Below are 23,366 nucleotides of genomic sequence, written 5' to 3' on the forward strand. Positions count from 1 at the left end.
CAGAGCACTGCCCAAAAAATTACCTAAATAAAACTATACATATATAAAGATCAGCTCAGAGACATGGAGGGGCTTTTTCAGAAGGTAATCCCCCCCCCCCTGTTATTTTGCCACCTAACCAAATCATTGCTGAATCTTTCATACTTTAAAGCAATAAATAGTGCCAAATTTGTGCCAAATAAATATGAGAAAACAAAAAATTGCTTAACTTAAAGCTTGGTTTCTTTTTGAGGCATACAGTTTCTGGAAGGGGCATAGAAGGAGAGAAGATGCCATATAGGGGCAGAGAGACGGCAGACAGTGGATGGAAGGAAGAGAGTAACAAGAAGATGAAAGCAGAAACCAGAAAAGACAAAGGTAGAACAATAATTTTCTATTTATTGCTTTGGGAGACGTGTCACTTTTTCTGTGGTGTTGCATTGTATGCAGAGTCTAGCTTCTTGCTGGTTCATTTTAACCTTTGTCTATGTATTTCCATCTTATCCCTCTTTTACAAAACTATGGAGTGTTTTTTAGCGCCAGCTGTGGTGGTAGCAGCTCTGATGCTCAGAATTCTATGAGCGTCAGAGCTGTTACCACCATGGCTAAAATCCACACTACAGTTTTGTAAAAGGAGGAGGGGTTTGTGATTATATACTAGGCGAAGGTGTTTTCTGTGTTCGAAAGACATGGTTTTCTGTTAGGATTGACGGTGTAGGATTGATCTGTGCTGGTCTGGCTTGTTTAGTTTTACAATGGGTGTATTGATGTACTGCTCACTGCAATATGTAAGATGCTGCCTTTTCCTAGGTACTCATGGGTGACGTGTGGCTTGTTACTAAAAATCATGTTTTTCGTACAGATGGGGGGGTGTCAAAAAACAATGGGCCCTAGGTGCCACATATGCTAGGTACGCCACTGTAATATATTATATCATTATATATTTATGGTAATTCTTAAATTAAATAAAAAGAAGGAAGGGGAAGAGATCAAAGGGGGTATAGAAAGGAATAGATTAGGTATATGGAAATATATGTTGGAGGAATGATAAAAATATGTACGGAAATATTATTATTTTGAATTTAATTGTAATGAATATCTTTTTATTGTTTGTGTATTTGATTCCTTCAGTAAAATGTTAGAAATTAAATTGCACTTTCTTACAGTTTTCTGCTCTCTTCTCGACATCTTAGGGCTTCGTCTGTGTAAAAGCTGTAGAGGAACAAGGGAGGGGGGGAAAAGGCTTCGAGTCAATGCACTTGACTGGGACTCTGCAAGAGGAAGCGGTGGCTGTAAAGGAGCCTTTCTCCCGCGCGACGCGTGCCCTCTAAGGGGGGCGTGGCGCAGTTGCCGAGGAGAGCGCGCGCGAGCAGCTCCTCCTGCTGCCGGCGCGCGCCGCTCGCTCTGTCTCTGTGTCTGAATGAATCGCCGCCTCGCGCCTTCTCGTCGCTGCAGCTGTGGGGGAGCCACGAGCCGGGGAGCCGAGTAAGTGCGTGACGGGATTGTAGCAGTGACAGGGCTCGTCTGAGCAATTCCTTCCACAAAGGCGTCGCTCAGGCAAATGTAGGGGAGAGTCGAAGCCCTCGGGGGACAAAACAATGATCCACTTCGACCAGGGGGGGCAGGAAAGGCCGGATTTTGCTCAGGTGACCAGGACGGGAGCCACCTCTGTTCAATGCAGAAAGGTTGCACCACGATTCAAACACAGAGAGTTTAGACTTTCCATTATTAATGCAGAATCAGTGGCACCCAAAGTGTGTTCCTTAATCTCATTTTGGATGCAGGGTGTTCAGTGACCAGCTCAGCATATTCCACCTTGACTTTAATCCAGAAGGTATGAGGATTTGAAGCTGTCTCAGACTTGCTTTTAAGGCAGATGAGATAAAGTCGACTCACCTGGCTTCTGGGCTTTACCCCCCAAAACTGAGACGAGTGCAGGAAAGAGGCACAGACAGAAGTGGTCACTTTCCAAAATAAAATACCTTGCAAACTAATGTAAATTAAAAACAAAAAATTTAAGTTAGTCTTTCTGTGCGGCCCAGTACTGGGTCTGTGGCCCGGTGGTTGGGGTTCCTGATCTAGTCCCCTAATTTTTTTCATTTTCCCTGAATTTCTTCCTTCCCCCTTGCTCCCTTCTTGTCCTATACTCCCTCTGCACCTTTCAATTTTTTTCCTCCTGCATAGGCATAATTTGATATATTAGGGACAAGAAATTTAATAGATCTTTGCCTGCTCTATTCCCTAAATCTGCTGCTTTTCATTTTCCCTTTATCCAGCCTTCTATTTACCTCCACTCTCCAGCAAGCTCCAATGCACTAGCTAGTTGCCGTTTCATGCAGGTATGACTCGCCCATCCCTTTACTGATTCCCATTTCTCGTGTTCCTTCTAGTTATTTGTAGATTTAACGCCTTCAATTTGTGACTCCCTACTGACCACAGGCTTGGATCATTTCCTTGCTTTGCTCTCCATGGCTTCAGGCACATTCCTGTTTTCTGGGACTGGTTCCCCATCCCCTTATGAACTGCAACACTTCCCCTGGCACTCACAGATTCTAGTCCAATGGCTACCTTCTGTCTGCAGAATCCACAACAGATTATTTGCCACATGCTACTCTAAACTTTGGAAGCCCAGCAAGAATCACAGTTTGAAACCTCAAAAATAGCCCAGATCATAGGAGCATGCACGCATACTGAGACACTGTGTTCTGAGCTGCCTGCAGGATTTTACTCTAGTGGCCAAGGAACAAGCACCCATCTCAAGCCGAGTTAAGACCTGTGAGGTGGTTGCAGAGTTTTATCAAGAGCAAAGAGGGGAGCAAGGAATCTGCAATTAAGCAAGAAGAAAGCCAGGGAGCCAAACTAGGAAATAATAATAATAACTTTATTCTTTTATACCGCCATAACCAGAAGTTCTAGGCCGGAGGTCACATGCGGCCCGCCAGGTACTATTTTGAGGCCCTCGGTATGTTTATCATAATCACAAAAGTAAAATAAAAGAGTTTCCTGATCATCTGTCTCTTTAGCTATAAATTACAATATTATTATTAAGACTTAGCCAAAAGGAAAGATTTATAAACTATAAAGAGTTTTACCTCATGCAAAGTTGTCATTTCTTTAATAAGACATTAACTATTTTTTTCTGAGGCCCTCCAAGTACCTACAAATCCAAAATGTGGCCCTGCAAAGGGTTTGAGTTTGAGACCACTGTTCTAGGCGGTTTGCACTAAGAGGAGCGGGACAATCAGCGAAGTACAATCATTCAATAAATATACAAGCATTGAATAAAAATACAGTTACAAACTATAAAAAGCCCTAATTAGGTAATAAAATTATCGAACAAAGTGGTCTTAATTAATTTTCAAAAAGAACAATAAGACATAGCTTGATGGATACATTTACCTAACCAAGATTGTAATTTACCTGCTTGAAATGCTAAGGTCTTATCTAAGAAGGTCTTATATCTACAACCATTTGTCTTTGGATAAGCAAATAAATGAAAACTTCTAGTTTATCTTGATGGTCTATACAACTCAGACAACATGTCCCTTCTCCCTCATTCCCAACAATGCCGGTACTCAGCCCAAAGCTTCCCCTCTGACGCAGCTTCCTGTTTCCGCCCAGGCAGTTCGAGTCAGAGGGAAGCTTTGGGCTGAGCACCGCGTTGCCGATCTGATGTGCTGTTGATGCCCAAGGAGGAGGAAGCCCGTTGCCGATCTTGAGTGCCAGGGGGGGGGGGGGCGTTGCCGATCTTGAGTGCTGGGGGGGGGCCTGTTGCCGATCTTGAGTTGCATTGCAGGGGGGGCGTTGCCGATCTTGTTGCCAAAATCAGAAAGAAAAGTGAGAGGAAGGGAGAGAGATGGGCCTATAGTGGATGGAGAGATTGAGAAAAGGGGGCAGATGATGGAAGTGGGAGGAAGAGAGAAAAGGGGCAGATGATGGAAGTGGGGGAGAAGGGGGAGAGAGAAGAGGGCAGATGATGGAAGTGGGGAGAAAGGAGAGCAAATGCTGAATGGAAGTGGAGAAAGAGAACACATACTGGATGGAAGGAGGGATAAAGAAAAAGGACATTCTGGATGGGGGGAAGAAGATAGAGTTAGTGAGATAGTGGAGGAGTGAAGGAAAGGGGTGACATGCTGTGGGTAGACACAGTGAAAAGAGGGAAACTGAGGACTGCATAGTAAGAAAGAATTTAATTTAGACGGAGGCAGAAAATAAAGAAGGAAGACCAGAGAAGGAAAGGGAAGAGAGAGGAGAGAGAGATGCCAGAGAACGGGGAAAGAGACAGAGATATCAGATCTGAGCGGAGGAAATGAGAAGATGCTAAAAACCACAGGGGGGAGGGAAAGAGAGATGAAAGGAGAGAGATGCCAGACCTTGAGGGAACAGAGGGAAGATGATGGATGCCAGACCAAAGGGGGGGGGGGTCAAGAGGAGAGATGGCAGTTTCTGGAAGTGGATGGAAGAAAGAGAATGACAAGAAGATGAGGAAAGCAGAAACCACATGACAAAGGTAGAAAAAATTATATTTTTTTGCTTTAGCATAAAGTAGTATTATAGCTGTGTTGATAAATGTTTAGAAACAGAAAATGGAAATACGATGATCATTTTATTGGACTAATTTTAATACATTTTTGACTAACTTTCAGAGACCAAATTATCCTTTCTCAGGTCAGGACATGATACTGTAACAGTAGTATACTTTACTGACCTAAGGAAAGAGGGTTTGACCTCTGAAAGCTAATTAAAAAATGTATTAGTCAAATAAAATGGTATTATCTTATTTTCCTTTTTTTGTTTCATTTTTAGTTGTTAATTTGTAAAGTGATTTGTTATTTTTTTTTTTTTTTCAAATTTACATCTGCTATCTTTATATTTTGTTCAGTATTGGGGGGGATATGCACCACTGTTTCTTCACTCCCTAAACTATACCATTCCTTCGGTTTGTAACACAAGCCAGCAGAACATTCAGCCTGCCAGCCAGTGCTAAAAATCTCTTCTGTGCTTTTGTCAAAAAAGAAAAAAGGGGGGGGGGTTAATTTGTGATTACTTATTCCATACAGGGTGAGGGTGGTTCTGTGTCCAGTATGTATGAAAGACATGGTTTTCTGTTAGCATTGACCAGCCTTGTTTGGCGAAATGCATCAGGCATGGCTCCTGTGAGCACCTTAAATAAACCTGATTTGAATCTCCTTATTGTCTGCCGATTGTCGTTTCTTTCACGTTGGTTTCTTTGGTGGACCGCTTGCCTTGTTATTTTGTTGCAAATTAACATACATGGAGTGGAACGTACCAGAGGAGTTACAGATTTGGTTGTTTATACATGTATATGGGTTAAAGTTGGACGACAAGAGTGAGGCAGTTGAGACGAGTTGCAAGCTTGGTTATTAATAAAGACTTATGTTTTGGATAGTATTATTGCTTTACAATGCATTTGAACACTTTTATATAAGTATGGAAAGGGTTCAGAGTTAAAGTCCTGGGCAAGTAGGTGGTGTGGGAAGGGAAGGGAAGGGAAGGGGGATTTGTTCACAGATGTTTGGGGTTTGAATTAATCCTGCCCTGCATCCGGTAACCGTGATTTGGGTTTTTCTTCCCAATATGCATCACTTTGCATTTGTCCACATTAAATTTCATCTGACCTAAATTTGATCTACTAATTGGGATTATACATCAATGGATAACATTTGATCTTCAAAGATTATTTGTACAGGAAATCCAAGAATGTTGCAAAAAAGAATGGGTCAAATAAACTAGTAAAAAGGTTTCAACTAGGAGACTGATAATAGAACAAGTATACAGATCCTAAAATTTTCGGTCCAACAACTCCACACAGACCAGTCTCCAAAATAAATTCTGGGTGAATGCAGACAATAAGCATCATTAGATGGTAATTGAGAAGAACAGTATCTGAACATTTAGACAAAGTTCCTAAACGAGCTGTATTAATAATCAGTCCCAAACACTACCAGCAGAAAATGCAAGTGACAGTGTTTACCAGCAGGTAGAAAGATCCAATAGCCCACAGGCTGCTGTCCACTAGCAGCAATGATATAAATCTTCTCGCTGTATCATATGATTTAAAGTAAATCTAAGCAGTTTTTCCAAAAACAGTCGTAAAATCACGGCATCTCAAGGCTATCGTTAAGCCCCTCGTTTTCCTGATTCCGTATCCAGAAGTTGATTGACAAAGTCTAGGGCCTCTGAGAAGCCACTGTAAAATGCTTGGCCCTCATGCTTCACTCACATGCTGCTGGGTACAATATAGCAAACGGGAGTTTCTTAGCATGAAGAAGTGAGCACTCTGTTATACTTAGACACCAATGCTGCTGAAAAATCCTGAAAGCATAGTATCTTATTATTTTCATAGTTTAAAAGATCCCAGTGTCCTTATGGCTCTTAACATTTCTTGCTTTTGCACAAAATTGAGCAGTTTGACATGATCTTGAGTCTGCTGGTCTAAGTTGCCAAAGCCGATATGCTGTCTTGGTTCTCAAGGTTCCCGCTGCAGACTACAACTGCAGTGCCTTAGGAAGCCAGTCTTCCAGAAATGTATGAAATTGTAGCTCATAAATTGTTTCTGACTAGTCTATTAAACGTAAGTTACATTGTAGAGATCTATTTTCCAGATCAACTTTTTCCTCAAGTTTTGAAATCAAGGCTTGCATCTCCCGTTGCTTTCCTTAGGACTATAATTGATCTTCGGCATCTGACATTATCCTTAGACAAGCAGGCAGCATATTCTCATATGTGGGTGACGTCATCCATGGAGCCTGGTAGGGTCAGTGGTAAAATGTACTGTCACTTTAAGCTTTAGCAAAACTTCGAGACTGCCCGCACCACACATGCGCGAGTGCCTTCCTGCTTGATGCTGACTTGCGAGGTTATCGTTTTTTCATTCTCCATGGAATTAAGACATATCTGAACTTCGTTTCTTCGAGTTGCCTTCCTGCTTAATTTTCTTCATGTTTTACTGTTATTTTACTTCCTTCTCTGTTAATTTTCTTTTCATCTTAATTTTCTTCACAACAAAATAAGTTTTGGTGAGACAGGGCCTTTTGGCTATTTTAAAACCTTGGCCCCTGCCGACAGCTTCAACGGCTTTTCAGCCTTCTTTTAACTCCACCTTAACATCATCCTTTTCTACTGGTTCTGAATCTGGGGCAAAAAAAAAACCCAGTAAGAAAGAACAAACAACAACCACTGTTTTCTTCTTTTCCACATATATATTTCTTTTAGGAAAACTTAGACCTGGCGTCGGATTTCCAGCAACTTAGACTTTTCTGTAGAACCGATTCCTGTCGGTACCGGTGGACATCAACATTGACTAGCATCATGACATATCTAGAATCAAGTCTCTTGATGCATGCCTCTAATTGATGCCATCTTTCTACGATGCAGGCTGTCATTTCTGAAGCACATTGCCTATTGAGGCAACCACGCTTCGACACCTGCTGCACCTTTGTTACCAGCTAGCAGCATCGAGGTGCATTCTCTTCGTACATCGAGATCTTCTCTAGCATCATGGCCATTTCTAGCATCGAGTCTCTCACTGCTTGTCTTTCCTCAATGCCATTATTTCTTGATTCAGGCTGTCAATTCTGAAGCATGCTGCCTCTTCAGGTATCGACGCTTCGACACCCTGCTGCACCTACGGTACCGACTATAGGTCCTATGATACTGGTTTGGTGTATCTCTTCATTTTGTTCAATGTCAGAATACTATGTGATGCATTAAGTTACCCTCCACATCAACGGTACTGATGGTTGAGACGGTACTGATGTACTTCTTCAGAGATATAGGAGTTCTCCAAGAGGATATCGGTGACATTTTCAAATTGCATGCAACACCGATGCTAACATTGAATCCTTCGGAACTGGCCCATGCTGAATATTGTACTTAAAAGCCCGAAGGTACTGACTAGCTTTTCATTGAAGGATCAATGACCACCAGCATCACTGGCAAAACAGCCTACTTCATTCCTCCGTGGGGCCCCACTCACAGCCTCAGTACGAACAGTTGCTGATCATGCCCCTCCGATGTCCTCTTCCAGTTCTGGGGCACAGCTGGCCGCCAAGCATACAGATGCTGCCAATGCAGGCCCACAGTAGAGTAAGGCAAGCTGTTTTTGCCATTGCTGCTGCTCGCAACAACAGCAGTGGTCATGATGGCAGTGGGAAGGAGGTGAGGAAGTGCTGCTCAGGTGCATAGCAGTCCGAAACTGTGCAGGTAAAACGAGGTGCACAGCCGTGCACCTTAGAGGGAATATTGGTACCATTCCTTTTCTTTGTCTGCTGTTCAGAAGTTGCGAATAGGCAGCAGGATGCAGCATTCACTTAATGAATGCCTTAAATGATCTTAGAGGCACTACTAGGCTGAGTGGATGGGAAAAACCACAGCTCCTGACACAGTACCAAGGTTCAAAGGATAATGGAATAAGAAAAGGCAAAGAGTAGACTTCTTGAAATTCTTAAAACCAATTGTTGAGTGCAACCATCTCACTGGGAGAAGGAGAAGTGCAATGAATTAATTTAGCAGAAACATTTAATAAACTATGGGTAAGAAATTGGAAACGCCTGGTAACCTTAACCTGTTTATTTGAAAGGAAACTGCATTGAGAGAGGGCATAGGATGAAATTAAGAGGTGATGGGCTCTGGAGTAATCTAAGGAAATGCTTTTTTACAGAAAGGGTGGTAGATGCATGGAACAGACTCCCGGAAGAGGTGGTGGAGACAAGAGACTGTGTCTGAATTCAAGAGGGCCTTGGAGAGAGAGAATGAGATCATGGTTACTGCAGATGGGCCATTTGGCCTTTATCTGCCGTCATGTTTCTATGTAACATTTAAGGACATATGTGTCTGCTGTAATTGACAATTGAACTTCCCAGCTAATATGTTCCAGCAACTGTAGAAAATGAGTAGCCAGCTCATTAGCACTTACACATTTTGGAGGAATGGATGATTTAATAAATTAGTGACAAAGAATTTCATCCTATAGATCAGTGTGTCTCAAACTTTTTTTAGCTCTGACAAACTAAACAGAGCAAATGTTTTCGTGGCATATTATAAATGAAATTATAAAACTGCAAAACCAACAAAAAATTAAATTTGAGAGTTATTTATGTGCTGACTATGGGGGCAGAACAATTTATTTAAAGTTCTTTAAGCTATGTGTGGGTAATTGTAACTGGTGAAACTAAATTAGATGGCATAGAATTGCTCATCAATGCGACGGATGTACTTGTTTTTCAGTGCAAATTAACTCAAAACACCAGAAAAAAATGTTCAACTCCACTTTTGAATTCCTTGGACCATACATCTGGAACAATCTACCAACTCACCTGCGGCAGATTCCCACACATAGTCTCTTCAAGAAAAGACTAAAGACATACCTTTTCCCCTTGTATATATATATGAACGCTATCCATGGTCTAGTGCTCTCATTTATCACTTCCCTCCAACTCTGAACCATTTATGTTAAATCTGCTTGTTTTAATCTGGAATCACAAATGTAATCTTTATTGCTGTAAGCCCCAATGATTCCCTGTTGAAAATTGCGGGATATAAGAAGCTGTATTGTATTGTATTTTATTGATAGTTGATAAGCAAACACACATTTCCAGTGCAATAGGTGAGACATCCTAGAGTATACCATAGGGTTATTTCCCACTACTCGCATGGTCTGCAGAAGGAATCTATTACAGGTTTTTCACTCTGCCTCGAGTACTTCACAGGCTAGTTTAGTGCCCTCTATCAGTCTTTTCTTCTGCACGCAAGGCTATAGCTGTGTAGATTTTGCTCTCCCCATTTTATTATTTTAATTCGACGTAAGTTCATCCCTTTTATGGGTATTTTCGCGTTTGAAATGGATTTGAAGCTCTGCCGGCTTGAGACTTCACAGACTTCAGTCTGTATGTGACAGGTCGATCCCTTCGGGGTACCTGTTAGCCAGTCTGCTTAGTCTTTATTGGAGTATAGGCAAGATTTTCATCCTCTTCGCAGAGTTTTTCTCAGGTTTCCAGGCTGAAGGCGTGTTCTGTCTACCGCCGCTCTTCCTGACTGACCTGCCTGTACGACCCAATGATACCAGGGTGCCGAGGGCCCCTCTGCGGATAGGAGGTTTGGTCCTTGGCATTTTGGCTTGCATGGCTGCACATTATTAGAGTCCAATGGGTCATGGAATTTATTCACTTGAGCTGCAAGCTGGTTTTCCCAGCCGTTCTCAGACTAGTTTGTGCCTTTTCCTGTCAGGAGTCCAGGTACAGTGTGCTTTCTCCAGGCTGCTGTTCAGCGCTTGTTAGCTATTCAAGCAGTGCCAAGCTAACCTTCGTTTTACATAGATAATCTGTTTAATTTATAGTTCCTAACACAGGATAAAAAGTTTGCAGACCAATTCTGATTTTGCATCGTTTCTATCCGGCTCTTAAGCTTCCTTGGTTCTGGATGGAGACCCTGTGGTGGGTCCTTCCAGCAATGGCTCCGGGGGAATTTCTGGCCTCCCTGGATATTATGAAGCTGAATTTTGCACTTTTCCTTTTTTTTTTTTTTTTTTTTAACATATCTCTGCAAATTTCTGCAGTTTCATGTGCTAAATCAGCTTTGTCGTTTTTTGGCCCTGTCCTTTGGGCTGGCGACCACAGCCCGGATGTTCACCAAAGTGACAGTGATAGTAGTAGCTCCTCTGAGGTGGGTGGAGATGCTGGCTCACCCTTATCTGGCCACCTGGTGGCTCAGAGTGCTCTCAGAAAAAGGGGCGCACTACAGTAGCTACAGTGCTCTGCATACGAGAATGCTTGGACTGATTTGTTGATTTAAAGAAAACAACAAAAAACCACCCACGCAGTCTCTGGAATAGTCGATACGGCAGCAGGCCATGTTTCCCTGCCTGAGGCTCAAACATAGAAGCTCTGGGCACAGATTTTGGAGATATTGAAGGGGGACGTCCTACAATTTTCCCAAGCTGGACGTGGTTCCCTGGCAAACGCACGCATGCATTCTCTTCAGAATGCTTTCCTCTCTGTGCCCCTTAGAGCAGAGTCTGTGGTGGTCTCTGGAGGCCAGAGTGTGTGTGACCTGGTGGCTTCATCCTCATTTGCTCTGCCACAGTGTTCCATTAAGCTTTGCCTTATGGATTGTAGTGACACGAATGCCAGCCTTCGTGGCTGAGAAAGGCTCATTAAGGTCATCGTCCTTTTCAGGACTATTGGACTACATCACCACTGAAGTAGTTGATCATTGATGGCAGTGGTCTCTGTTACTCATCGGAGAGGACTCAAGAACTCTCTCTCCTGGCTCTTCTTTTCCTTTGGCTGGAAAGTATTCTTCTGGCGCTGATGACAGCGCATGTGACCTTGGTGGGCAACATTTCAGAAGACTTCCTCAGCCATCAGGCTACAGTTCCAGGCAAGTGGTCCTAGGCATTTTAGGCGCTCGTGAAGTGCGGGAGGCAGCCCTGCTTTGACTTCGTGGCTATAGCGCCGAACAAGATGGTTCCACGTTTCTTCAGTCATAAATCTGGCTGGGCAGTGAGAGAATTGATGTTCTTGAGCAGTTGTGGCCTCCGGAGATTCTTCTCTCTGTTTTTCCGCCTTGGCTGCTGTTCAGCCGGGTCCTTCAGAGGATTGCAACTCACCCCAGCCGCATCATTCGGTGGTGCCCAATTTGCATTGAAGGCAGTGGTGCACGGATCTGATGAGGCTGTGGGTGGCATACAGTCTACATAAGAACATAAGAATTGCCGCTGCTGGGTCAGACCAGTGGTCCATCGTGCCCAGCATTCCGCTCCCGCAGCGGCCCCTAGTTCAAAAGCCAGTGCCCTAACTGAGACCAGCCCTACCTACGTATGTTCCAGTTCAGCAGGAACTTGTCTAACTTTGTTTTGAATCCCTGGAGGGTGTTTTCCCCTATAACAGCCTCCGGAAGAGCGTTCCAGTTTTCCACCACTCTCTGGGTGAAGAACTTCCTTATGTTTATACAGAATCTATCCCCTTTTAACTTCAGAGAGTGCCCTCTCATTCTCCCTACCTTGGATAGGGTGAACAATCTGTCTTTATCTGCTAAGTCTATTCCCTTCAGTATTTTGAATGTTTCGAATGTATTTTGAATGGGCCTCTTCTCTCTTTTCAAGGGAGAAGAGGCCCAGTTTCTCCAATCTCTCACTGTACAGCAACTCCTCCAGCCCCTTAACCATTTTAGTTGCTCTTCTCTGGAACCTTTCAAGTAGTACTGTGTCCTTCTTCATGTTTGGAGACCAGTGCTGACCGTCTCAACTAGGCCTGGTTACCATGAAAGATCTGGGTTGTTTTGCCTTACAGCTTTGCTCTTGAGCGTGCAGTTCTATCTTTTTTTTTTTTCTTAACCCACCCCCAAGGCATTTCAGAGCTGCACAGAAAAAGCTGACAGGCATTCACTGTGGAGGCTGTAAGTACAGCTCCATTATCTCTTATGGGAGAGCTGGAGGAGTTGCCGTACAGTGAGAGATTGGAGAAACTGGGCCTCTTCTCCCTTTTAAAGATGAGACTGAGAGGGGACATGATCGAAATGTTAAAGATAATGAAGGGAATAGACTTAGACAGGTTGTTCACCCTCTTCAAGGTAGAGAGAACGAAAGGGGATAGATTCTGTTCAAACGTAAGGAAGTTCTTCTTCACCCAGAGAGTGGTAGAAAACTGGAACGCTCTTCCAGAGGCTGTTATAGGGGAAAACACCCTCCAGGGATTCAAGACAAAGACAAGTTCCTGCTGAGCCGGAAAGTACACAGGTAAGGCTAGTATCGGTTAAGGCACTGGTCTTTGACCTAAGGGCCACCGCGTGAGCGGACTGCTGGGCACGATGGACCACTGGTCTGACCCAGCAGCAGCCATTCTTATGTTCTTCTGGGAGAATTGGGGGACGGGGGTCTGAAAACAGGGTTTTCAGTGCTTTTTAATGTTAGGGATCAGGTCTCCCACTCCCAAAAAACCAAAATTGCCAGTTTTAAAATTTCTGTAGCGTTTCCATGAGGTGTTTTAGGCGTGAATTTTCTGGCAATGGTCATCTTGGATTTTTAGTGATCTAATTTAAACTTCTATTTTCTGCCTCACAACCCCTTGATTTCGTTGAAAATCATTAAGGATGGACTCCTCCACTAATGGTGTGTGGTCTTCATCATAAGGCATATGGGGATAGACTTAAAGATCTCAATATGTATACTTTGGAGGAAAAGCAGGAGAGGGGAGATATGATAGAGACATTTTAAATACCTATGTGGCGTAAATGCGCATGAGCCGAGTCTCTTTCAGTTGAAAGGAAGCTCTGGAATGAGAGGGCATAGGATGAAGTTAAGAGGTGACAGGCTCAGGAGTAATCTAAGGAAATACTTTTTTACAGAGAGGGTGGTAGGTGCATGGAACAGTCTTGCGGAAGAGATGGTGGAGACAGAGACACTGTATGAATTCAAGAAAGCGTGGAATAGGCACATGGGATCTCTTAGAGAGAGGAAGAGATAATGGTCACTGTATGAATTCAAGAAAGCGTGGAATAGGCACATGGGATCTCTTAGAGAGAGGAAGAGATAATGGTTACTGTGGATGGGCAGACTGGATGGGCCATTTGGCCTTTATCTGCCTCTATATACAGGACATCCCTGTCAGCTATTTTGTATAGCTTACTCAATTGCTATAGGTCTGTCCAATATTAACAGATTGTTTTGTCTAGTCATTTCAGTTATCTCTTTCTAGATAGCTGTATAGGTCATGTGTTCTGTATATCTTCATTTACTTCCCTAGTATGCTACACTCTATTGCTAAGTGGCCTTTACTAGTGATGTTGTGTTCACATGTTTGGGATCCTGAATCTTCTCTATACTTCCTAGCTGGTTTTCCCTCTTTTAAGAGGGATATTTCCTTTTGTGCCAAGGGATTGATTCTGTCTTCGTATTATGTTCCTCCTTCATGTAAGGAAGATGTTTACAATTTTTTGTCCTATTTACAGGATTCCTTTTTTCAAAGGAATCTCTTTCTATGTCACTTGTGCATTCTTGGAATTTTCTGGAGAGTTCCAGCTGCTGTTATCCTTATCATTTTGCTGCAAATCCCATCTTATTTGGATACTGCTTTGCTACATCCCACTAGTCTAAACTCATCTGGTAGGGTCAGGATATGGCCAAAAAGGAAGGAGAAATTATCTTGCTTTTTCTTTCCTTTAATAATAATAATAATAATTTATTTCATATATACCGCTATACCGTGAAGTTCAAAGCGTTTTACAATAAAGATACATTTTGACAGTAAATGGGATACAAGTGGTTTACAATAAAGTTATATTTTGTCAGTACATGGGATACAAGTGGTTTACAATAAAGATACATTTTGTCAGAACATGGGATACAAGTGGTTTACAATAAAGATACATTTTGTCAGTAAATGGGATACAAGTGGTTTACAATAAAGTTATATTTTGTCAGTACATGGGATACAAGTGGTTTACAATAAAGATACATTTTGTCAGAACATGGGATACAAGGGGAAAGAGGGTAAGAGTTAGTCTCAAATCTTGAATTGGAGTGGTGGCGAGGTAGAGAAGAGGGCCGTAGCGAGGAAGAGGTGGGTTGGGAATTTAGAATTTGTTAAACGAGTTTTCAGGGATTTTCTAAAGTCTGCCTAAGTAGTGGCCTCAAGTATGGGTTTTCCAAACCATGTGTTCAGCCTACTGCCTGGAATGATAACATTCTATCTAGAAACTTTTTGTATTGGTAAGATTTCAGGGAGGGGTAATTAAATAGGTTTGTTCTGTGAGTGCTCTTGTTGGAACCGTTGAGAGAGAACTGGGAGATTAGGTAAGTCGGAAGAATCCCAAAGAGAGCTTTGTAACAAATACAAGCGAACTTGAAGATGACTCTGGATTCTATGGGTAACCAGTGGAGCTTTTGATAGTAAGGGGTAATGTGTTCCCATTTTTTTAAACTGGATTAGTCGGATCGCGGTGTTCTGAATTAATCTCAGTTTGTTGAGGTTCTTTTTATAAGCACATAGGTATATGATATTACAGTAATCTAGAGTGCTTAAGATGGATGATTGTACTAGTAAACGGAAGGACTTTTCATCGAAGAAATTTTTTTTTTTTAAATAGTGCGAAGTTTCCATAGAACTGAAATACTTTTTTTTAAACAATAGGTTTGTGTGATTTTCCAGGGTTAGGTGTTTGTCAAGGGTTACTCCCAGTATCTTTATGGTTTGGTCAATTTTGTATTCTCGACTCTGTAAGTGAATTGTATTTTCTTTTATCTTTTCATTGGGGGATGCCAGGAAGAATTTGTTTTTTTCTGTGTTGAGTTTCAGTTTGAAGGCCATCATCCAGCGCTCTATCTGATTTAGGATGTTGGTTAAGGAGCTGATGTATTGTGACATTGGGGAGGTTAGAGGAATCACTACAGTAATGTCGTCTGTGTAAATGTAGAAGATGAGCCCTAGGCTTTGTAGCAGATTTCCTAATGAACTGAGGTAGATATTAAAGAGGGTTGGGGATAGGGGGGAACCCTGAGGTAAACCGCAGTTGTTATTCCAGCTATGGGAAAGTTTGTCATCTTTGAATACCTGGTAGGATCTGTTCCTGAGGAATCCCTGGAACCAATTGTGAGCGTTTCCTGTGATGCCTATGGCTTCTAGGCAGTTCAAAAGAATGGTGTGATCTACTAGGTCAAAGGCGCTACTTAGGTCCAGTTGCAGGATCATGGCGCTGGTACCTTGGGTGAGAAGGGAATGTAGGTGGTTTAGTAGCGAGGCTATGATTGTTTCGGTGCTGTGACCAGGTCTGAAGCCTGACTGATTGTTGTGCAGTATGTTGAATTTGTCTAAATATGAGTTTTCAGCGTTTACCATCCTTTCCATTATTTTAACTGCGAGAGGGATGTTAGTGATAGGTCTTAAATTGGTTAAGTTGTTGGATGGTTCTTTGTTGTTCTTTTTAATAGGTGTTATTACAATTTGACATAAGTTTTTTGGGAACATTCCTGTGGTTAGTTGTAGGTTGACCCAGGTGAGTAGTTTGGCTTTGAAGATGATTGGGGCTTTTTTCATTACATCTGGGGGGCAAGTGTCCAATCTACAGTATGATTTGACGTATTTGTTGTAGAACTTGTTAAATGTTTGCCAATCGGTCTCACTAAAGTTGGACCAGCTCATGTCTGCTTTGGAGGCGACTAGGTCGTGTGGAATGGAGTAGTCCCAGTGGGAGTCTGGAGAATCCGTTAGAGAGTGTCGTAAATTATTTACTTTAGTGTTGAAGAAGTCCGCCAGGTTGTCGACTGTCACTGTGGAATCTTCTGTTGGGTTTGTGTGAGATTGAATGTCATATAAGTCATGGACCAGTCTGAAAAGTTTGCTGCTGTTTATGGAGGTGTTACCAATTATGTTGGCTTAGAAGGTTCTTTTCTTTTCTTTGGTTGAGTTTTTACAGTTTTTCAGCTTTTGGTGCCAGGCATTTCTAGTTTCTGGGGTTCCTAGTTTTGACCATTTTCTTTCTAACTTTCTTAATTCTCTCTTTATCTCTAGGAGCTCTAGGTCAAACCAGCCTGTTAGGTATCTAGGTCTCTTCCTTCTTTTTTTCAGTGGGGCTATTTCGTTTATTATGCGGGTGCTGGTTTTGATCCAGAAGCACATAAATTGATTATTTTCTTCATCTTGATTATGAGTAATGTCATAGTGCGACCAGAATTCCGTAGGGTTAATCTTGCCTCTACTGGTGTGAAGTAGTGTGGATCTGTTCTTGTCTTTCGTTGTGGTTAAGGTGGTCTTCAATTGCCAATTTAATTCGAAGTTGCATATTTTGTGGTCTGACCATAGTGAGTTAGACCAAGTTTCTGATCTCCATATTATGTTGGGATTTGTCATGTTTTGAGGACAAAGTTACCAGGTCTAATTGGTGGCCCTCCTTGTGGGTTATTACTGGGGGTGAGTTGGGAAAGTTTAGTGCAACTAGAACGGACCAGAATTCTGAGATCTCTGGTTGGTTAGATTGCTCTAAGTGTAAATTTATGTCTCCACTTAGGAGGTTGTGAGTGTCTGTTAGGGAGTTGGTCTCAAACTCGCAGCCGCCAGGTACTATTTTGAGGTCCTCGGTATGTTTATCATAATCACAAAAGTAAAATAAAACAGTTTCTTGATCATATGTCTCTTTAGCTATAAATTACAATATTATTATTAAGACTTATCCAAAAGGAAAGATTTATAAACTATAAAGGGTTTTACCTCATGCAAAATTGTAATTTCTTTAATAAGACATTCACTATTTTTTTTCTGAGGCCCTCCAAGTACCTACAAATCCAAAATGTGGCCCTGCAAAGGGTTTGAGTTTGAGACCACTGCTTTAGACCTACCAGAGCAGTCCAGACACCCACCCTAATTTTTCTTCTACAATATAGGTGTTGCTGCTCCTCTTTCTGGTGGAGTTCATATCTTTCCTTGACAGAATTTTGCAATGTGCACAGTCTACATTTTGATCTCCTGACCTTTTGATCCTCCTGACTCGGTGAAATGTCTGGGTGTCAGTAGAGCTTCTGCTTCCATTATTTCTGTTGCTTGGCTGTTAGAAATATTATGCACACTTCATGCTGCATAATATCCTTAAGGGGTGACTCAAAAATAACTATTTCTGTCTTCATCTGCTGGTAGATGGAAAGAACCCACTAGTCTGGACTGGTCTGGTAGGACTAAAGGAAATAAAATTATCAGGTAAGACACAATTTCTCCTTTGGCCACCAAAGCTGAAAGTGGGTGCTGATTTTTGCACACTCATCTCTTGAAATTGGTCTCTTATTTACCCCACTTTCTGTTTTCTTAATGAAAACTTGTTAAGTGCTTTTAAGACTGTATCTTATGTTTCTGGAGAAGGGTCTAATAAGTCAAAGGAAGTAACCTCTCTCTCTATGTGGACAAATAATTCAAGTGCTTTAGGAAGGAGCCTTTAGAAGCACTGGGCATGATGTCAAAACTTGCATTTACATGGCAGGTAGTTCATCTTTCCAAGATATAAAAGTACACCAAGGACCACAGGCTCACTGATGAATATTTTAGGAACCAGCTGTGAAATAGGCATTAGAGTGGATATAGGAATGAGATGAGACACACAGTCTGCATCTTGGGTAGTTCTATGTTTCCAGAACCTTGAAATGAAGGTGATCCATTTCTTCCTACCACAGATTAGCTCAAGATGTTATGATTGTAAGGGATTGTTGAACCTTTGTATTCAAGTCACAGGACTGCTGTTACAAGTCTTAAGCTGAGTGGCTAACATAGTAGATGACAGCAGATAAAGACCCGAATGGTCCATCCAGTCTGCCCAACCTGTTTCAATTTAAATTTTTAAATTTTTTTTTCTTAGCTATTTCTGGGCAAGAATCCAAAGCTCTACCCGGTACTGTGCTTGGGTTCCAACTGCCGAAATCCAGCCCATCTACACCCTCCCAGCCACTGAAACCCTCCCCAGCCCATCCCCCACCAAATGGCCATACACAGACACAAACCGTGCAAGTCTGCCCAGTACTGGCCTTTGTTCAATATTTAATATTATTTTCTGATTCTAGATCCTCTGTGTTCATCCCACACTTCTTTGAACTCAGTCACAGTTTTACTCTCCACCACCTCTCTCGGGAGCGCATTCCAGGCATCCACTACCTTCTCCGTAAAGTAGAATTTCCTAACATTGCCCCTGAATCTAGCACCCCTCAACCTCAAATTATGTCCTCTGGTTTTACCATTTTCCTTTCTCTGGAAAAGATTTTGTTCTACGTTAATACCCTTCAAGTATTTGAACGTCTGAATCATATCTCCCCTGTCCCTCCTTTCCTCTAGGGTATACATATTCAGGGCTTCCAGTCTCTCCTCATACGTTTTCTGGCGCAAGCTTCCTATCATTTTCGTCGCCCTCCTCTGGACCACCTCAAGTCTTCTTATGTCCTTCGCCAAATACAATCTCCAAAACTGAACACAATACTCCAAGTGGGGCCTCACCAATGACCTGTACATGGTCATCAACACCTTCCTTCTACTGACTACGCCTCTCTTTATACAGCCCAGCATCCTTCTGGCAGCAGCCACTGCCTTGTCACACTGTTTTTTCACCTTTTGATCTTCGGACACTATAACCCCAAGGTCCCTCTCCCCGTCCGTGCATATCAGCTTCTCATCTCCCAGCATATACGGCTGCACCAAGTATTTTTCTTTTATGTTCATTAATTTCCATATACCAGTAGTTACATACTGTACATCTAGAAAAAAATACACTTTTAGTGTAAATCTTGTTTTATTGTTGAACATCAAAGAACAAACCACCAAACACAAAGAGCAAAGGCAAACATGAAGGATTAACAATTACTATGAGTTTTCATTTCCCCCCTTGTCCAAGCCAAACCATCCTACCCCTCCCAACAAGATACACCGATGCAGACATTAGAAAATTGAAAAGTTGTGTTCTTAGTCCTTGTCAAGGGATTGTTAGAAGTATATCTCCCACCTCCTCACCACCACAGAAAAACAAACCCCATACTAAGACAAAACACCCCCCCCCCAAAAAAAAAACAAACCTCAGTCACATCTCCAGCCACCCATACATTCCACACGACATGCCAATCGCCGGGAAATATATCCAGAATCCAGAAAGAAAACCAAGTCAGAGTCCAAGAGATGCTCGAGAAGAAGCAAGCCATTCCGGGCCCAAAGGGCAAAATTTGGATTCTCCCTACCGGATAGAAACTGAGGATTTACCTGAATAGCCAACTGGTTGGACACCTAGGCATCTCCTCCCATTAAGTTTCAAGTTTATTAATAAATTTGATAAATCGCCTATTAGAATCACTAAGCGATGTACAAAATCAAAATAGAGTATAATAAAAAGAAACAAACATTTAACTATATACTTTCATCAAAAACAAACATGAGTTGGGAGGGAAAGAATAAAAGTGAACTAACTCTCTCCAGCACAGGCGCCAAGATCTAAGAAGAATTCTCGGCCGCACCTCGGGTGTTAACAATTTCATGGGGAACTGAAACAATGGCGGAAGGTGCCAAGGATGAGCAAAGCTGACTCAAAATCCCTAGAGATATAATCCTCGCTCTGCAAACTCCAGTCACCTAAGTAACGAAGAAAGCATGTCTAAAAACTTATCTTTTCAAATCTTCATTTAACCTTTAGAACAACTTTTTGGAGTACATGTAAACAATCAATACTTTCTTATACATTTTTCCCAAACCTACTTGTTTGTTCCTACCCACATCACACCCCTTTCTTCCCTAGAGGAAACTACAATTTGTAACTATTATTCCCTAATGTTCTTTCCTAATGTTTCACAGTTCGTCTGTATTGTCAATTTGTCGTAGCACCTTAAAAATTGTTAATGTAAAATAACTTGTTTTATTGTTCTATACTATAATTTTTTTTATTATGTAATTCGCTTAGATTTAATAGGCGAACCATCAAATTTTAATAAACTTGAAACTTGAACTTGATGTTATACTTCCCAATATCCAGGAGACCTAGACCACTGGATCTCCATCGACCAAAAAGAAGTAAATCTTAGACTTCTTGCCCTGCCAAAGAAAATGTTGAATATCCAGACGCCCCAGAAGGGGCAGTGGGAGAAGTTGAAACATAGAATCAGCAAGGGGAAACAACCATTTTATATAATTAAACTCTGCCATAGAGAGATATAGGCAAATACATCCAATGTGAAAAATTTTGTTTTGTAGAGGTCAATTGCACATCAACATTAGTCCAGTAGAAGGAACTCACAGTTCGAGTAAGCAAAACACCCAAGTACCGGAACAAGCCGTCCACCCATCCAAAGGGGTGCCACCCCCACCCCCCCCCTGATCACTAAGCGAGCTCCTCCTCTGAGAATGGCACCTGCAAACGTGCATTCTGTGCCAATGAGACCATGGGGTGATCAATCTGGTCCAAATACATGGCACTATTCAACTGAGGGTCTGGAGGGGCATCATAGAGGTCCCGGTAGTATTGTTGGAAAACAGCTGCCTGTCGAACAATCCAACCATCAGTCGCCTGAAATTGGAGAATAGGTGAAAACCCTTTGGCCTATCGAACTAAATTAGCTAGTATATTCCCACTCTTATTACTATGCAAGTTTAATTGATATTTATAATAAGCCAGTGATGTAGTAGTACGATCATGGATAAGATCATGAAGAGCTTGTTGGGACGCCATCAGTAATGCCCTATTAACCCCAGTGGGATGAGGTGTCAGGTCAAAACCGCGGAAGACAAAGGCGCGCGCTGACAACTGAGCGCAGCGCGGAGGCACGCGCTGAAGAAAATAGCTGTTTTTAGGGGCTCCGACGGGAGGTTTTGTTGGGGAGCCCCCCCCCACTTTACTTTATACAGATCGCGCCGCGTTGTGGGGGGTTTGGGGGGTTGTAACCCCCCACATTTTACTGAAAACTTCACTTTTTCCCTAAAAACAGGGAAAAAGTTAAGTTTACAGTACCACCCACAACGCTGCCGCGATCTGTATTAAGTAAAGTGGGGGGGCTCCCCAACAAAACCCCCCGTCGGAGCCCCTAAAAACTGTCATTTTCTTCGGCGCACGCCTCCATCTTGCGCTCAGTTGTCGGCGCGCACCTTTGTCTTCCGCGGTTTTGTCTATGAACCGTGGGATGATCCCCAAACCATCTGCGATCGTCCCTAACCTGACGCTCAAGATAAAGCAATTGACGGTCCCTCCTTTTTTTCTTTCGACTAGAATATGCAAGAATCTCACCTCGTAATACAGCGTTAGCCACCTCCCAATACAATATCGGGTCAGCTGCAAATGTGGCATTGTGAGTAGCATAATCCTTCCATTTCTTGAGTAAAAACTGATGAAACTCATGATCAGAGTAAAGAGAGAGAGGAAATATCCAATGATATCCTCCCCAAACATCCCCCAGAAACTCCAAAGTGAGCAATATCATGGCATGATCAGAGACATCATCCCCTCCCCCCATTTTAGCTGAATATATCTGAGAAAATAATGAGTCATAAATTAGCCAATAGTCGATACAGGACTGCATTGCATGGGCATTAGACGTATGGGTATAATTCCTTTCCCCTGAGTGTAGCACCCGCCAAATATCCAAGAGTGACATTGAAGTAGAAAATGAGAGGAGGATTCTATCCAGGGCATACCTGTTGTGAGGAAGAGGACTAGATTTATCCATGGCAGCCAATGACAAGAAACAAAAAACCTAAAAAGAACCAGAAGGAGGCTTTCCCAGCCAGCAGACTCTTCCAAGTATCAGCAGCAGAGTACCCCAAAAGCAAGAAAGGAAAACAAGAAGCAAATGGAATGGCTTTCCAAAGTACCATAGCCAAAAAAACCCAGTCCTACATACATACCTACAATCATACTCACACACAGCCAGCTATACAATCCCCCCAGCCCTCCACCCTAGCTCCCTCTGAAAAACCCTTCCACTCCCCTCATACCCCCCCCCCAATAGCCCAACCCTAAAACCACAGAACCCAAAATGCCTGGACTAAATGCCAGACTGAGGTCATAGTGAAAGGTCCTCCCGCATCTCCCCCCCCCCCTCCCAACAACCAAAATGAACAGCATACATTACATAATAACAGCAGGGTGGTGGTTAATGGAAGTCGCTCGGAGGAAGGAAAGGTGAGTAGTGGAGTCCCTCAAGGTGCTGGGGCCAATCCTGTTCAATATGTTTGTGAGTGACATTGCTGAAGGGTTAGAAGGAAAAGTTTGCCTTTATGCGGATGATACCAAGATTTGTAACAGAGTAGACATTGAGGAGGAAGTGGAAAACATGAAAAAGGATCTACAAAAGTTAGAGGAATGGTTTAAAATCTGGCAACTAAAATTAAATGCAAAGAAATGCAGAGTAATGCATTTGGGGATTAATAATCGGAAAGAGCCATATATGCTGGAAGAGGAGAGGCTGATATGCACGGATGGGGAGAGGGACCTTGGGATGATAGTGTCCGAAGATCTAAAGGTGAAAAAATCAGTGCGACAAGGCAGTGGCTGCTGCCAGAAAGATGCTGGGCTGTATAAAGAGAGGCGTAACCAGTAGAAGAACAAAGGTGTTGATACCCCTGTGCAGGTCATTGGTGAGGCCCCACTTGGAGTATTGTGTTCAGTTTTTGAGACCGTATCTGGCGAAGGACACAAAAAGGCTTGAAGCGGTCCAGAAGAGGGTGATGAAAATGATAGGAGGTTTGCGACAAAAGACATATGAGGAGAGCCTGGAAGCCCTGAATATGTATACAGGGGAGATATGATTCAGATGTTCAAATACTTGAAAGGTATTAACGTAGAAGAAAATCTTTTCCAGAGAAAGGAAAATGGTAAAAACCAAAGGACATAATTTGAGGTTGAGGGGTGGGAGACTCAAGAGCAATGTA

At 42.5% G+C, this 23,366-nt stretch overlaps 1 protein-coding gene across 3 annotated transcripts in view; it reads left to right on the plus strand.

Annotated features, from left to right (window-relative positions):
* The first annotated feature begins 1,321 nt into the window (after positions 1-1,321).
* SH2B2 (SH2B adaptor protein 2) overlaps positions 1,322-23,366 on the plus strand; it is an 84,210-nt gene continuing 62,165 nt past the window's right edge. For 2 of the 3 annotated variants that reach the window (XM_033922571.1, XM_033922572.1), the window contains exon 1: positions 4,436-4,489. In XM_033922571.1, coding sequence (XP_033778462.1) covers positions 4,481-4,489 — 9 coding nt within the window. In that variant the 5' untranslated portion in view covers positions 4,436-4,480. Of the gene's footprint in view, positions 1,465-4,435; positions 4,490-23,366 lie in introns of those variants that run through there. The other variant, XM_033922573.1, reaches the window with a different exon arrangement.

The sequence above is a fragment of the Geotrypetes seraphini genome, chromosome 15 (genome assembly GCF_902459505.1).
Source record: "Geotrypetes seraphini chromosome 15, aGeoSer1.1, whole genome shotgun sequence".
NCBI lineage: Eukaryota > Metazoa > Chordata > Amphibia > Gymnophiona > Dermophiidae > Geotrypetes > Geotrypetes seraphini.